Below are 18,161 nucleotides of genomic sequence, written 5' to 3'. Positions count from 1 at the left end.
GTGAAAAATAAAATTTCGTTTCTACCAATCGAGATTCAAATAAAATATTGGGTAATAATAATAATAGAAAATTTAACAAATCTTATTGAAAGGTTCATATGACGTACCATTTTTGAAAAAAGTTTTAAATCGGCTTCAAATTTAGGATCGTTGCATAAGACGCACCTTAATTTTTGGCCTTTAAAATTTGGCAAAAGCTGCTTGTTATACACCGTGAAATAGGTAGTTCACATGCTAGTTTTTTTTTCCATTTTAAAATATCTTTATTTCAGTTAGAAACTTAGATTTTAAAGCTTAAATCTGATGAAGATTGAAATTACTATTTTTGAGATTCAGAAAACATATCCGTAATGAATATGATTAACAGAAGTTCTTTTCTTTTATCTTTATCTTTATTGGAGGGAAACAAGCCCATATGAAAAAGATGATATTCGTCTGAATCTTCCTAACGAAAAGTTAAAATTTTGTTTCTAATTTGGTTTAACACCAAAACCGGAATTTTTATTTACTACTCGTTTTTGTTCAAAACTCCAAAGCAATTCACAGTCTGATTCAAGAAAAAAAATACTGAAACTCGGCACACAATACTATGGTCATCTTTTGGACATTGGTAAAAATTGATAATTATTTAACGGCTACCTTAAGGCTGCAAAAAATTTTCAGCACGTCTCTGAGTCGGACAATGTTATCTAAAAACCCAGCAAAATCCAGGCATTTCAAATTTTTCGACCAAAAATCCGGACAATATCCGAGAAAACTTGGTCAAAATCCAGGAACTACTCAACAAAAATCAAAAGAGAAAAACTTTAAAAAAAATCATCAAAACGCATCAGCAGAGTTTAAATCGTATTTAGGCTTCCAATAAACCTCTCATGACCATTTTATAAAACTTACTCAAAAATTTCATTTTGGACGCATTGATAAAACAATTTTATTCCTAAATTTGATTTTTTTTTGTTTGGCAAATTTTGGCAAATTTTGGCAAATAAAGTGAATCGGGCCAAGCAAAATCCGGGCTCTTTTCAGTAAAATCCGGGCAACCGGGCCGGCCCGGACTTTTCCCAAATTTTGTATCAAATATCCGGGCAAACCCGGCTAAAACCGGAAAATCTGGCAACCTTTGTCTACCTTCATGGAATTAAAATGTGAAAGTTTTAAAAAGGTTTGTATTTTCGGAGCTCAGAGGAGTATAAAGAACAAAAAGATGGCCAAAAGTGTATTTTGATAATAAAAAAGTCGATATCAGTATCGAATTCACTTGATAATTCAAATATTATCTTCCGATTCAATAATACAAATATCATTAAATTATTCTAATGAAAATCCTCGTATTTTTTGCCACTTTATTGTACTGATTTCTATTCAGATTTGCATCAACAATTTTTTGTAGTTTTTCTATGTAATGGGCTTCAAAATGATTCACAATACAGCTGTTTTTAAAAACTTTTTTGATTATTTTTGAGGCATACGTTTATCCTGCTGCCTAGTTTCGTTTGTGCTGCATAGCCTATAACATCCATAGACACGATTTTATGGAGCTTCTGTGATTTTTGCTCATTATTTCGTCTATTTGGAGCACATCGTGAAATTGCACTGAGCCTTTTCTCTAAAAATATATGATTTGCTTCTATAGAGCGATCTCGATACTCTATACTGCATGATTGTTCTAAACAGCTAAGCTCTGCAAAAATTCAAAAACAACACTGTGACTTTTATACATGTTGCACGAGATTAACATCAATGAAAATATATAATTAGGTATATAGATTATTTGCAATAAGCACAAATAAACAAATTTTAACTATAATTTAAAAACTATTTTTTTCTTTTGAGCAACTGATAAAAATAAACATGGCGCATTGAAAGGATTTTACAAAAAATTACAAAGGATTTTACAAACTCAACATTAAAAATATAACTTTTTTTTTTGTTTCGATTATAGTCGTTTTACCATCTTTATGGCACAAATTATGGAATTTGCCTTCATCGATGGTTAGTATCTTTCAATTTGTTTAAAATTCTGGTAGATCAAACTTATTTGATTTGAGCATAAAATAAGTTCTTATTAGGGTAGCCTTAAATTTCTTTTTAAAAAAACCTATTCTATACTCAAATTCTAACCTTTCATGAAAATAAATAAAATTTTCCAAAAAAAGCGATAAAAATTGTTCGGATCAAATTAACTTGATGCAAACTTGAACCAAATTTAGGATTTTAGTTTGAAATTTGGCTTTAAAAAAAATTACCTAAATTTTATGTTCAAACTAATTTTGATTAAAAAATTTGAAAAATGAAAATTGAATTAAAAGTTAATTTAAAAGTAAATAAAAAGTTAAAGTTAATTAAAAAAATGAATTGACAAGCAAACTTTTAAGTTCATGTTCTCTTGAATTCCTCAACAATTTTATGTTGATTCAAAAACTCATTTTTTCTGATTTATGAATCTGCATTCTGAATCTGAATTCTGAACCTGAATTTAAAAATTGAACTTTCAATCTGTTTCCAAATTTCTATACGATTTCTGGAATGTACAAAAAATACGATTTCCTTTTTTTTCTTTTTTGATAGGAGTTTAACCAGTTTGGGTCATTGTTCCTCGAAATACGATTTCCGAATCTTTATTCTAAATCAAAATTTTAGGAGCCATATTTTTGAGCCTTCATTCAGGAATGTATTATTTAAATTCTGTAGTTCTGGTTTAATCTTAATTATTTTTTTCAATTATTTATTTTTAATCTGTATGGTGAATCTGAATTGAAATGTGATTTTTCAATTTTAAATCGCCATTTAGAAGCTTCAAATGTATAAATTTTGTGTAAGAACTAAGTTAAAGAACTTTGAATTTGAATGTAAAACAAAATTCTTCTTTTTTTATTTAACACTACTATCAAAATCTAATATATAAAGATGAGTTGGACTATATATGTTTGTTGGTTTACTTGTTTGTTTACAAATACAAATACACCTTATACAAATCCAAACCGTTTAACCGATCAGTCTGAAACTTGGTACAGTTATGTGTTTGAACCATGGTAAGGTTTTAGTAATAGTTCTGAGCCCCTCCCACCTAGGAAAAAGGACCCTCCCATACAACTTTCGATTCTATTCCCACGAATCAAAAGTCATGGCACCGATTTTTCAACCGATTTTCGTTTCCATTGGCGGGGTTGTTTTCACCATCACCATGGGCCGGGCATTAAAACGACCATCCAAAGTTCACGTGTACTGAAAGCAAATCAAAGCTTGCTGAGCATTAAAAATTTGAGAGGGGAAATTTTGGCGGGTGTTTTCATTCCTTCTTCTGTTCAAAACACGTGGTAATGGTACGAGCTATTTGGATGTAATAATGAGCCTACATTTTGGATTGAAAAATACAACTAGCCTGTTAGGAATCTATTGACTAGAATTGTAGTGGTTTTCAAAGTGCTCCCTACCGCCGTTGGGGAAATATACAGTGAACTGAACAGTGAATTGACTTCTTCACCTGAATAACTATTTTGACTGAGGTTGAAAAACTAATGAACCGATTTTCATAAATTGCAGCTTTTAAGAACCAACTATTGTCATATTTTTGGAATTCCTCATAGAGCAAGAAAATAGAGATTTAGAGTTATAAGTTGAAGGCTTCGATTTCAACACTTTGATAGCCGTCAGGGAGTTTAAACACGGGATTAGAAAATTGATAAGATAATCAAATCTGAGATTTTCAGGATTATACCATAAAATTTAATTGGTCAATTTATATCTTTTGAGTCGGTTTTGGACATCAATGTGTTCAATTCTACCATCCAATTTTGAGAAAACTTCTTGTAGAACCGTTTAGTACTGCGAATTCATACAAATGATGTCTAAGAATTTTAACATTGATCACTCTTCACAATAATTAATAGGATGATTGTGTCCAAGAATAGGAACACTGACATATAATTCAAATAAAACCTTTTTCATAGCATTATAATTGTAACTTCGGTTTAGAGATGATTTGATTTCGATAACTTCAAAAAACTATTAATGGAACTTTAAACATCTAAGAACAAGTACTCATAAAACATACAATTGAAAACATGGAAAATCTTCAACATGGTTCAATAAGATTCGGAAGGCTTTTTAGAAATTTCTTAGTAAATAAAACATGAATATACCATTGTACAGGGAGATCATCCATCTTTAAAAGCGGGATGATCTCCAAAAGAGATTTTTATTTGATGGGGGATGGGAAATATTTTATCATTTGATTCTTCAATCTAAAAAATATATGCCCAAATCTATTCAAGCCTCCTTAAAAATGGCGAGTTTCATGTAAGGATGCATAAAAATTCAAAAGAAACTATTTTGAATGTCTATCAATTAAAATTTCATACCAATAAGTTTATCTATAATATGAAAACGATAAACACAGTGAATAATCTCAATTAAAAACTTTAAAAAGTCTTAATATATGCCTTAATATATGTCAAATTTCTTATAATGATGAATATGAAGCTTCCAAAATTTCTAAATGTCAAACGACTCATTTTGATTTATATTTTATGTGAACCCGAGCAAGGTCGGGTAGAATCCGATTGTAAAATATAAAACCAAATTTGCACCAAGATTTTGAAGCAGCTTTTCATTTCTAATTTCTTATGATCATTCAAATGCGAAAATCAAGAATCCTAAACTGGATACAGAATCAGAAATACGAAAATAGAAATAGCATTTTGGTTATGGGAAAATGGAACAAGAACCTCCGAAATGGATTTTATTTAAAATTTAATATTCAGACCTGAATATTTATGAACAAGTGAATTTTTTTTAACTGCAGAATTTTGAACTTGGGATGGGTTTTTGAGGTTTTGGCATTAGTTTTTAGTCTAGATTGTTACTCTTGAATAACTTCACTCTTTTATCATAATTTGATTAATTTGAACACCCGAACCCGACCGAATTTCCGACGGCCGCTATTGCTCGTAAAAAAACTTTATATTGAAAAACTGAGTGGTACATGGTGTAAAATGTAATCAAGAAGCAAATAAACATAAAAATCATAGTAATAGTTCATTTTTAAATTTTTACCTTTGGTCAGGTTTATGGGTGAAATACTCCTGTGTGCGTTGGCTAAACGAGGCATCATTGAAGTTCCATTAAATCCTTCACTTGGGATAATCGAGGAATCCGTATACAAAAAGTGTTGAAACTCATGTTGGCACTAATGTAGAATGTAGCAGTAGCTATGTAAGGACCTAACTGAGATAGCAGATAAACTCTATTCCACCACTTTTTTAAGTATCTGGAATTAAATGTCTATCAATTAAAATTTCATACCAATAAGTTTATCTATAATATGAAAACGATAAACACAGTGAATAATCTCAATTAAAAACTTTAAAAAGTCTTAATATATGCCTTAATATATGTCAAATTTCTTATAATGATGAATATGAAGCTTCCAAAATTTCTAAATGTCAAACGACTCATTTTGATTTATATTTTATGTGAACCCGAGCAAGGTCGGGTAGAATCCGATTGTAAAATATAAAACCAAATTTGCACCAAGATTTTGAAGCAGCTTTTCATTTCTAATTTCTTATGATCATTCAAATGCGAAAATCAAGAATCCTAAACTGGATACAGAATCAGAAATACGAAAATAGAAATAGCATTTTGGTTATGGGAAAATGGAACAAGAACCTCCGAAATGGATTTTATTTAAAATTTAATATTCAGACCTGAATATTTATGAACAAGTGAATTTTTTTTAACTGCAGAATTTTGAACTTGGGATGGGTTTTTGAGGTTCAAAACCAAAGTGATACAGCTTTTGAAAGAAAAATTGAACCATTAAAACAGTCGATCATCAACCAGTCTTTGTTTTGCTTACCTTTTGCATATTTGTAGCGTTAATTTCTAATATTATTATTCTTTAAAAAATTGTAGTTTGTATTTTTATCTTATTAAATTATTGAACATAACTTGATAAAATTAGTAAATATAATTAGTGTAATAGTAAATATAGTATAATGAATCTCTTCAAAGGAAATTATTTTCCATTGAGATTCATATTGTTGTCAATTTAGTTAAATAATACATTTCCTCGCACGACATTAAACAATTTTGTGTTCTCAGCATGATTAAAATTTGCTCGCGTTAACTTTTATTATTCATTGCTGCCAGACATGCTGAGAACAGTAGCGTCCATTACCAGGGGGCTCAATTGAGCCTTTTGGTGTGGGGGAGTGTGGTGGGCCGCTACAAAAAAAAAAAAAAAAAAAAATATTCCACCACTGAAACCTGCGTTGCATACATCATTTCAACAAAAAGTGAGGCCAAATTTGACATTGTACCACCTTCATTTGGGCGAAATGATACCAAATTTTACTTTTAAGGCATGATAGCAAAATTAGGTATTATTATAAAAGTCTGCTCGGGATACTCTTTCCTCTGAGATTCATTTTTAGTTCAGTTAAGCTTGTTCAGTTACATTCCCTCTTTAACGAGCCTTAGTCGCTAAGGCCCTGTATCTACTTAAAAAAAATTGATGGAAAGCAAAAGTGTTATCTATTTATTCTTTTAAAAAATTTAAAACAAATCAGGGGCCTTTAATGAAGTTAGGTACATGCTTCAGATTTATATTTATCATATTTTTTTAGAGCAAGTTCACTTGTGTTGGGAAAAAGTGGTAGGAATTTTGACACTTGTAGCCAGGCTTGAAAATTTTCATTCATTCATATGGACGGCGAAATCTATTTTGGATCACTATACCCAAGAAAATATGATCAGTCATGGGTCATGTCATGACAGAAATATTCCTATCCTGTGAATGAAAATACCATTCATATTCGCGTGAGGTAAAGAAATGTCACGTATGAGAAGAGTGAGCAATGAATGAAATTTGGGAACCAAATGGAATCTTTAAAAAAAAGCGCAGCAAACACATATCTCTATTTTCATTTTTTTTAAATACTATTGCTAGTTAGCGTTTGTCATACTACAGTATATTGAAAATTTGCTTGGCAAACGAAACAGCCAAAAATTGCACTGGTGATCTATGTCATGACCAGTTTTAACCATCATGTCATGACTGAAATATTGCAGATCTCAATGATCAATGACATAACGGAAAAATCTTTCTTTACCAAAATAATCATTCATAGCATGCTTTCATTTCGAAAAAATCCTAAACAAACGACATGTGAGGAAAAAAATGGGTCACTAGTCGCAATTTTTGGCTCATGACTATGACACAATCACGTCCCTGCTTGTAGCATATTTTGAAAACTTTACCATGCAAAAATATTTTCGCATGCTGTGATGCAAAAATAGCTCGATTTCTATCACATACGGCTGAAATAGAACACTGTTGTAAAAAAAGTCAATGGTCAAAGATCTTGAAAACATTTTCGCATTGCAAAATTTTCAAAATTTGCTATAAATGTCAAAATTTCTACCAATTTTTTCCAACACGAGTGAACTTGCTCTTAGGCATCGCATTAGTTACTTTATTATGGAACCTGTATGAAATTATGAAGAGTAGGTTACGCTTGTTAGTGATGGGTGTGTTTTTTTGGCAGCGAAATTCAAGGAAGAGAAAATTTAGAAAATTCTTGAAACTGTATTCGGATGTAACACCAAATTTAGCCAGAGTGTTTACAGAACCTGATCATTGTTTTCCGGAATAGTTCGAAAAACAGTTGCAGCTAAACAATTGGTATATCGACTTTATAAAATCAAAATGCTTTTAATTGGTTAATTTTAGTACTTGTTGAGGAAAATTAAGATAGCCCACACAGAAATGGGATAAGACTTTAAACACACAGTACATAAAAATGGTATTTAACATTGTCTTCAGAATCTATTTTATGAATCATTTTATGAAATTGTGTACAACATTGTACAGCTCTATTTTGATTGAATTTTGTGAAAAATCAAAGATTTCCATGTCATTGATAAACTCTGATAATAAAAAAAGTCAGTTTAGATTCTCGGTCAGGGCAAGTTTTTTCAAGCAATCTAATGCACTTTCTGGCAACATTCTGGACAATGATTAATTTTGAGTTGAATTAACAATTCTTTAAATGGTTTAATCTTTTCACGGTGAAAATCTGAGAAGGATGAGGCCCTCATCATAAGGGATAAATGCTTAATCTTACAAAGACAAATCGTAAAAACATTCCAATGACGTGAGGCTTTGAAAACATTTGCACCAACAAACAAATTATGTCATGTTGTGTCTCAAATTTCCGAGACAATTCCTCACTCAAATTGTCAAATTTTGTTTTTCGTTTGCTTCCAATAGCCCCAAATGACCGTTACGTGGTAAATTTGAATCATCTTCAGGAAAAATCGATCGACTAGCTTCAACATCAACAACGTTGTTTTCTTTATGATGTGATAAACGGGGTTGTATCGTATGATGGAAGCTTCCTACTGCAGATGAGGGTTAAATCAACACTTTTTTTGCGATGATAATACGATAATATACGGGGGTTGATTAATTGGATAATTACCTGGCCATAAAATCGGTAGAAATTTCATCCAAAGGTGCAATATACTTTTTTGCCGTTGATGGCTGCAGCATCACCTGCTGTACCTGAGCGCGAAATGCATCCCATTTTTCACCGTGTCTGCAACGAGGGAAGATAAAAACGAGTGATAATCGCCAATCAGTTATAGTAGTTATATGAGGTATCAAAACGCGAAACCTATACGGAACAGAAACGGGCCCATGATTGAAGGCTCGTTTTGAAGTTCAAGGTTAGATGGACTGATTTTATGCCTATATTTAAAAAAAGACTCAGTGCAGTTTAAAACAGACTCGCGCAGTCCAGTGAAAGGGGGAAAAATGATCTTATATAATCGAAACGAATCGGAGAGAAACGCAACGATTGGAACTAAACGCATTTTCGATGTCAATGTTTATATCTTTTAGTTGAGTGTTGGCAATGAGAAAATAAATTGGAAAGGTTGATCGGTAGGTTTGGTTTAGGCACGAGTATTTTGAGCTTTTGAAGTTAAAGGTTTCTTCGTTCAACGATGTTGCTCAAACGGCTGATGCTTCTCGCGCCATCAAATGTTACGGAGAATATTTCTCGGATTTTTCAGGTGATTTAATTAACTTACACTCCAATAAGGCCCATGTTGTCGCCGAAAAAATCTTTCCTCAGCTTAGACTTGTAGTTGCGCAACGACGGCATGGCAGGTCGATGTGGCTGAACTTCCTCCTTCTTGAAAGTGTCTCGTATCAAATCGGCATCGAACACGAAGAGCAAATCAGGATGCCCTATCAAGCCACCGACCTTGGCAATCTTGCCAAAGTGCCGGTGCAGGTCACACATCACCTTGTCCAAGTCCTCGATTCGGTACTGGCCTAGAATGTGGAAAAAAAGTGAATGCGATTAGTTGTCGGTTTGAACAAAAATGGACAAGGAAGTCTTTGAATATTTTGTCGCTCCTTAGTATAATTCTATACGCACATTCTATATTTTTGTAAAGAGGCGAACCAGCCAAAGACTGAAAGTCTATTTAATAAAGACATTTAGAATGTCCAGATGTAAGTTCCTCAATTCACTCATTTTCATTGTGGTGAACGCTTGATTGTGAAAGATTGTGCGACGATGTGTAGAAGAGGTTGCAAAAATCCAATGCCCATTTAGCAAAAATGGTTTGCAAATTAGTTGATGCAATAGGGATCACACTTAAGGAAACCTGCTTGCCTTATTTGGACTATCATTTTCATTAATTGGATAACTTGAATACAAAATGCTGCCAAAAATGCGTCTAAGATTGAAATAGGAAGTTTCCTAAGAAATAAAGAAGCTTAGGAGCATAGGAAGTGTAGAAAAACCAACAAGATCACACCATTTTCCAAATGGTGTTTCCCTTACTAGCAAAACAAAACTCCATTACTTAGATACTTGAATACCTTTAGATTCGCAGACGTTTAGACGGTTTCTATAGCTGGAGATACTGACTTACCACTGCGTCAGAGTCAAATTAATGAATAGTTAATAGTTTTTTTTTTTTCAAAATAACTGCGCCTTTAAGAAAAATTGTGATGCATATTATAGGAAAGTTTTGCAGACCTCTAAACCGGCCGAAAATTGTCATCTAACACGCAATTCGTACACCCATAGAAGAGGTTGCAAAACTCCAATGCCCATTTGTACCGAAAATACGCTGAAAAGTATACTGTGCCAAGATGATATAATTGAAAAAGCACTACTGGCATAACGACTCAAGCTCTCCAGCAAAATGATGCATGACCACTACATTCAAGCGAAATAAGAGAAACATTTCATGGGATTTTTATCCTATTGGATAATTTATCAAAAAAAAAATTATAGTGAGAATCGAACATTTGATCTCGGCTTGCCAGTGCGATATCTTAGCCAGTGCACCATCTGAGTCGGTTAGCAAACGAAAGTTCATTCTCGTAATCCTTCTGCAACCGCCGATTACCAAAAACGTCCTGCATTGGCCGTCTGCCGTTTGGCTGGTGGTTTTTGTTTCATCCTTCTTTGTCTTTGATGGGAAAGGGATGAGAATAGGAGAGAAATAGGGTGGGAACAGCGTTGCCAACCTTCCAGATTTTCTCTGGATCTTCCAGACTTTTTGGACTTTTGCCAGACATTTTTTTAGGTTTCCAGACTTCCAGACTTTTGTCATTTCTTCCAGACATTTCCAGACTTTTGAGTTTCGACATGAATTTTCTGACAGAACAATAAAAATTCAAAATTTTCGTTGCAAAATGGCAGGAAATGATTCTAATTAGTAATTGAAGAGTGAGGAATGCTACGAAGATGGTAGTTAAACAGGAAGTAAAGCATAAAACGTAGTACCGCCGACATCACCACAATATTCTCAGGCAGTGATAGAGTATAGAATGTTTTTATGTGGTTGCGTGGCGACCAAAAAAAAAAGGTCGCCACCTGTAAAGAGTTCGTCATCCAGACTTTTCGAGACTTTTCCAGACATTTTTTCAAAATCTTCCAGACATTTCTGAAAAACAGTTGGCATCGCTGGGTGGGAAGGGTAAATAGAAACTGTTTTATATTACCGGCCGGTTTACATACACAAGCACAGCTCATCTTGGCTGGTGGTTTTTTTGCCGTCGGTTGGAAACAAAGAATGTTTTTTTTTAAATGCCGTATTACATACACACACAGCCCTTCTACATCATGCGAAAATATCCTTGCTGGCTTATTGTTTCCAACTTGCGTTGTCTTGTGATAGGATATGGTATATGTTTTATTTGGTTTCTTTCTGACTTATGCAATGCGGTTGTGCTGGGAGGACAATGACAATCATTGGAAAGCTTGTTGATGCCGATCCGGCATAGAATCTAATACCGATAATTCCACCTCCAAGGATTTTATTTGATTAGAGTGTGATTTGTGGGTGTACTAAGTACAATCTTTGGACCGCAACAAATTTTCTTTTATAATCATGATGCGGTCTTCAGGTGAAACTTGGTGACATCGATTTGATAAGAAAAATGTTTTTAATGAAAAACCATTTTTTATGCTTCTTCAGAACACAATGTCTCTGAATTCTTTTTACACTTAAAATTCAGTGCAACCTCTTCCCGTCGTTAGATTCAGCTCAAATTTAGCATATAACCTTCTGATAATTCCCATAAATCATCTATGAATTATTTTTTATATTAAAATAGGTATTGGTTTAGTTGAATTTGGTGAATTAAAGAAAAATTATCCAAAATAATCATAAAAAAGTGGTTTTTATTTAAAATTGAATCGTAAAATGCTGTTTTTGAAATGATAAAAAAAATCTTTGTTCAGCGAAGTTTAAGTGTACAAAACTCCGCATCTTTTTATGGCATCGATTTGATAAGTTGAGTATAAAAAATTGATGGTCAAAAATAATTTTTTTTTTCAGAAAATAGCTTGGAGATTTTAATTGAAAAAAAATATCATTTTTTTTATTTTTACGTGCAGTTTGAAATGCGAATAAAATTAAAACATTTAGCTGACCCGCTAAACTTCGATTCACTTTTAACTTGATGAATCGTTTTAAATGTTTAACTTCATCATTACGTCCTTAACTTTTTCGTGCTCGTGGATCAATTTTTATGAAAATAGTCTCGAAACTGTTAGAATTGTGTCCTACTTTGAGTTGATTTTATATGGATTCTAATATAAACCAGCTGTGACCCGAAAAACCTTCTTGGTATCCGAGGGTTTTTCGGGTGACAGATGTTTTGTATAATAGTTTCAAAAATTTCCCTTTTTTCTGTGAGGGTCCTTCATTTCACTATATTCTGACTGTCCGTTTATGATGGTGTCACAAAAAAAACACCTCCGTTTTTATTTTTAAGATTTAATTCATTTGGAGATTGAAGAATCCAGTATTTTATTAAAATAAAATCTTTAAAAATTGATTTTTTTTTCAAACATTTCAATTATTAGGAGTATTTTCACTGCTTTCGAAAAATTCTTATAGATTACCCAAACCTATACCATTTCTGGTTAACTCAAAACTTAGATTTTACCTTTTGGTTGGGTTTTCAAATGAATTAATTTATTTGAAATTTGTTTTTCTTTTTGGCGAGATATGAAAGTGCGCGGAAATAGGTCCGATCACACTGAAGTTTAAAAAATTGAAATCTTTTAATGTGCTATGATTTTTTGTCATTTATTTTAAAAATGATAATTTAATCACATATTGAATGTAGAAAACCGTTAAATTTTGTTTGAGCTTTTGTTAACCATTTTTTTTGTTTTTTTTTACGGCAAAAAGTCGGGAAAATACCCTGGACACCCTGAAAATATTCAGCTCGAATGAGTGACTTGATTTCACATGTAGAAATATTTTAACGCAAGGCGAATTGTGCCATCTGTGTTTTAACGGTTTTTTACAACTTTAGTACTTGAAACACATTTTTCTTGAATCTTACGATTTGTATACGAAAAGGTTTATAACGATGCAATCATTTTTGTAGAATGCGATCGAGACTTGGAGCTTATCTTAACAAGGAAAATTTCCAAAACATTTTCGTGGGAAATTTGTCACACTATTTTTTTATTGACTCAACAAAAACTACTTTGAAAAAAAATTAATGAATTATAAATGTAACTCATTGAAAAACTGTTTTTTCTAAGGTATTTCAACTCTACAGGAGGCATTTATCCCTAATTGAAAAAACTTACTTTAAAAAAAAACTTATTAATATTAATGCTGCATGTTCATCAGTTTTGATTCAGTTTTTCGTAAAGTACCGAAAAAAATAAATCCACCAATACATATATTATATTTTTAGAGCAATCAATACTCGGAGAAGAAAATTATTGAAAAAATGTTTCTTTTAACAAACGATTCCTCTAATAACTAGTGAATCTGCATATAATTTGATTTGGGACTTCTGAAATGGCTTGAATCATATTTACCAAATAGACAACAAATAATAAAATTTAATGGAAAGAAGTCAAATCCCATTCAAGTCACTTCAGGTGTTCCACAAGGCTCACTCACAGGACCACTTCTTTTTATCTTGTACGTAAACGACATAACCTTCATCCTAAAAATCTTAAAATACTCATATACGCCGATGACATGAAGCTATATTTAGAAATAAAAAACCATGGAGGTATGAATTTGTTCCAGAATGAAATAGACATTTTCTACACCTGGTGTAAGAAAAGTTTACTCGAATTAAATGTAAAAAAAATTTAACTCAATATCATTTAGCCGAAAACTTTCATCTCCAAATAATGTAATTACACTAGGAAACCAGGATGTAGAAAGATGTCAGAAAGTGAGAGATTTAGGAATTATGCTGGATTCCAAACTTACTTTTATTGACCACTATAACACTATTATACATAAGGCGAATAGCATGTTAGGGTTTATAAAGCGTTTCTGCTAAAACTTCAAAGACCCGTATGCCATCAAAACTCTATATGTTGCCTATGTGAGGTCCGTTCTGGAATATTGTAGCATTGTGTGGTCTCCTCGACCAGGTATTCATGAAGAAATAATAGAATCAGTACAAAAACAATTTCTGTTATATGCTATTCGTAAGCTATGGTTGGGCATCACACCGTCTTCCATCATAAAGCATGGATCATGAATCAAAATGTTTTGTGCTTAAAATGTAGCTTTTTTATTGCGCTTAAAAGGAAAAATAATAAAAAAAATCCGATGTTGTTTGGATGAATTTTCGAACTTTTTGTCGAGTACCACTCATTATAATTTGGATACTCTATTCGCTGACCTCAGCGGCCATTTTGTTCCACAATCTCTTCATCTCTGTTCCATACCGAGTCGTCCTAAATACCAGTCTTCTTCATCTTCTGCTTGACAATTACCCAAAATTTTTCGATAGTGGGAATTGAGGGCAGTGGGGTGTGTTGATGTCCTTTTCGACAAAATCCACCCGTTGGCCCGATACCACTGTAGTACCTCTTTGCTTTAGTGGCTGCTTGCCAAATCTGGTGAAAACTTTACTGGTCCTTTGTGAGATCTAATGTACGAAAAAAAAACGTTTTCATGCACTCCTCCTTGTACATTTCGGAGTCCATGGTCTTGTTTTTCACAAAAACTGGGGTTTTTCGTCTGCAGCTGCAAATACCTTGCCAGATAAAACACTTTCTTGCAAACTTATCGGCAAAAACGAATTAGAACTTGCCGGGGACATCACCCCGACCAGTGCAGTGCACTACTACAGTGGCTTTATAAAATTTTTGGCCAGGAAGCTGCCCAAAATCCATCTTCACGTAAGTTTCGTCATCCATGAGGATGCATCCGTCGTACTTCGTTGGAATCTTGTTGTATAACTTCCGGGCACGTCCTTTGGCTACTAAATTCTGCTTCAATGTCCGGTTTGGTTGCTTACTGGCCCGATAGGATCGTATTCCTTCACGCAGACGAATCCTTCTGACGATGCACCGGTCGGCGTTGAATTTTTTGGCGATGTCGTAGTCCGACTACTCTGTATTTGCCTTGATCATTCTCAACACCTTCAAATGCACTTTCCGATCCTTAATTCCACTATGACTCTTGGTATGAACCTGCCTATCGATAGTATGCATCTCACGGAAACGTTTAAGAACGCTGCACACGGTTGATTTGACCAGTTTTAACAATTTAGCGATTTTTTAACGAATGGAATTTTGTGTTTCAGACGTCGCTTCTCTTACATAGGTTCAAGTTATTTTTCCTTTGCTATAACTTTAGGTGGTTCTTACAAATTAAGAAATGGATGTAGTTTTATTTTCTTGGAAATCTTTTCTGTTTTTGTCATCACCAAGCAAAATATATTAGCGCGCAACTATTCGTGGGAAACTTTTATTCACACCTCTGTATAAGAACGCGCAACACTTTAGCGGCTAATCAAATACAATTATCACGATCATTGTTGACAAGTTTAGTTGTCGTCACGTTTTGTTCCTGAACGGAATAAATATCGACGCACCATAAAAGACGTGTGTCGGTTGGATTGAAAAATGCTAATCAACTTATCGCCGCACGCGTTCACTACCTCTAGGTACTCTAGGTATTTAGTCACTATTTGTTCTGCAGCCTACTACGGTCTGTCAATGTTGTGATATATCAATAAAGTCTCGTCTCGGTAATCATCGATGTCATACATCCGGCGAACTTATTATGCAAAACACTAAACGTGTTGCTAGTCACCAATCTGCGATTTTAACAGCTCCAAAGTGCCAATGAATTTTGCCCACACGTAGGGCAACAAAATTGACATGGGTGAGAACTTCTGACGGCGGATGAAATTTTTATCAATTTAGAGTAAATATTTTTCTATTGGAAAGCCAAATATCACGCGTAAATTTCCCGTCTGAAGAATAGAAACAATCCCTGCTAGAAACAGCAGAATTACATCCAATACTACCTAATAGGATGTAAACAACTTGGAGGGACTTAAAGACCGCACCTTTTAATGTTTAGTGCGATTGTTTGCTTGGCCTTGGGTTTTGATTTGCCTACAGTACATATCGTAGAGCAAGTATGAACTCGGTCCTCGGCGTTCTTCGAATACCGGCCCGTCAAAGTACATAGTATTCGGTTAAGAGTTAGTTCCTCCTGCTGTAGAGTCTGACGCTGTTGGTCGACGATTCTGTTGTTGTTGTCGTTTTTGTTTGGCCGGGGCTCGGCGTTCTGGGTAGTGTTTGAAGGAAGGCCTCGAACGTTCAGCGGCAAACGTTAATTATTGGGTAAATTATTCATGAATATGATTGCTCCACTTGTCAGTACCGGTGGCGCCGAGCCTTGCCAGACAAATGGTCTCCGCCATTCGGCGAAAGAGTTGAAAGATTGATAAAACATTGTGTAAGGCCTGTTGGTGCTAAAAAAGATTGATTTTCTTCATAATTTCAACGGTTGGAATGGCGTGCAGTTAGATTTCTTGTCCCATCTTCAAAAACAATAAAAAAAACCTGTTTGAAAAAAGGTGTCTACATCGTTAATAGACAGCTTAAGCACCTGGGGGAGACAGTGACTGCTCTAATTGGTTAATAAATAACCATTTCTGCTTAGTCCAGTACCGACATGATAGATGGCTAATTAATGGTTGTTTACTTGTTTTGTACGTCCTTTGATTTTTTTCTTTCTGAACAGAACTTAGTGTTGAAAGTGTAAACAACAAGAGATATCTAAAGGCATTCTTTATTTTAGGTTTTTAGTTCGAGACTTAACAAAATGCTTTACTTTCTAGTATCTGAAGTTTCTATGGACAATAATTTTTATTTCCATAATTTAATCTTTTTGCCACAGATTCTTCTTTTTTTCTTCTTCTTTTACCAACATGGCCAAAACGTGTAAGCATCCTGGAAAATGAAAGGACTTGCATCCTTCATTTTTCTTTTCAACGTAATCTCTGTTACATGTAAACATGCATTGCAGAGATTACTACGGCCAGGCCAACCATGTGGTAAACACCGCGAAAGATACTGGAGCAAAGGGAGGAATAAAGCGTGGAGATCCCTACCAAACGCTTCATGTGGAATGTTTAATTGATAACATAGTTAAAACTATAAAGATTATTTAGTTATAATGAGAAAAATAGTTGTAGAATGTAAAAGCTGGATGTATCGTGAAAATGAGATGACAAATTTATTTTGAAAACTGGAGTTATAGAGCTACATCTACTACAATAAAATTTATAAATAGTTATAAACTCGATACGTAATAAACAGAAGCTAAAAATGGGATGACGAAAATTCGATTCTGCTCTAAATTTATTTCTAACTACATAATTTCTCGATTGCTTTATTTCTTGATGCAAGGTAAAAATGTTGTTGTGGAATGTATCAACAAGAAATAAATGAGCTCTCTTTAGCTATAACATCACTCAAATGAAAATAAATCAAAAGATCGGAACGGGCTCACCAAGAAAAGATAACGGGTTAATTTCCAGCAAAGTTCTAACGAGTAAAATTCCGTCTATATCTTGATGTTCGTTTTTGGCCGACTTCGTGGCGTTTCGTTTACCGGTAGCAAGTTCCATAAAGTGTAGTAGAGCCATCGTCCAATTTGATGAACAACAGTAGCACGTTTTGAAGACATTATTTCTTATCTTCCTGTCCACATTGTGGTCCGATTTTGCGTTTTTCAATTTTAAAACTTCACTTCCAGATAAAACATCTAACGAGATACTTTTCGCGGAGCTGTCATGAACACGACCGATCACTAATTTTTCTCATGGCCAACTCCTCTTGTTACAATAAACAATAAACAATTTATCGTAGCAAAAAGTCGAGAAATTGAATTCAATTTGAGAAAAAGCTTCGCGGCTAATTTAATCTTTTTGCCACAGATTTACATTTACTGAGAGATGCTTCCAAGTTTTTGATGGGTTAGATTTGAATTTGTTATGCTTTTTTTTTTGAAACCCGTAATTATTTATAACTTGTTCGAAAATTAAGAATAACTACGTAATATACTACATTGTTGCCAAGAATACACTGTGACCACTTTCTATAACCGCTCCCTAATTTATCACATTTTCTCATAACAGCTATCTTTCCGATCTTAACACATTAAGGATCGTAAAGAAATATAAGCCCGAAAACACCAAAGTTTGGCATTCTCTCTCTCAGAAACTACTGTACCCAATTCTAAAAATTGAGTGTCTTTAAGTTATCGAAAGTGTTGTTTACAATTTTGTAGAATGAAGTTTCTATTTGAGTTCGCATTTGAGTAATGCT

General features: G+C 33.6%; 2 protein-coding genes across 11 annotated transcripts in view; one reads left to right on the top strand and one right to left on the bottom strand.

Annotated features, from left to right (window-relative positions):
* The window catches only part of LOC129758585 (G protein alpha o subunit), a 180,247-nt gene that overhangs the window by 97,952 nt on the left and 64,134 nt on the right, over positions 1-18,161 (top strand). The window lies entirely within an intron of this gene.
* LOC129758584 (probable cytochrome P450 49a1) overlaps positions 1-18,161 on the bottom strand; it is a 46,351-nt gene that overhangs the window by 2,875 nt on the left and 25,315 nt on the right. For all 4 annotated transcript variants that reach the window (XM_055756116.1, XM_055756119.1, XM_055756118.1 and 1 more), the window contains 2 exons: positions 9,100-9,346; positions 8,487-8,603 (listed from right to left, as the gene is read on the bottom strand). In XM_055756116.1, coding sequence (XP_055612091.1) covers positions 8,487-8,603; positions 9,100-9,346 — 364 coding nt within the window. The remainder of the gene's footprint in view (positions 1-8,486; positions 8,604-9,099; positions 9,347-18,161) is intronic.

This window comes from Uranotaenia lowii, chromosome 3, assembly GCF_029784155.1.
Source record: "Uranotaenia lowii strain MFRU-FL chromosome 3, ASM2978415v1, whole genome shotgun sequence".
NCBI classification, from domain to species: domain Eukaryota; kingdom Metazoa; phylum Arthropoda; class Insecta; order Diptera; family Culicidae; genus Uranotaenia; species Uranotaenia lowii.
The sequence above is the reverse complement of the archived record's forward strand: the minus strand, read 5'-3'. Positions and strand labels throughout refer to the sequence as shown.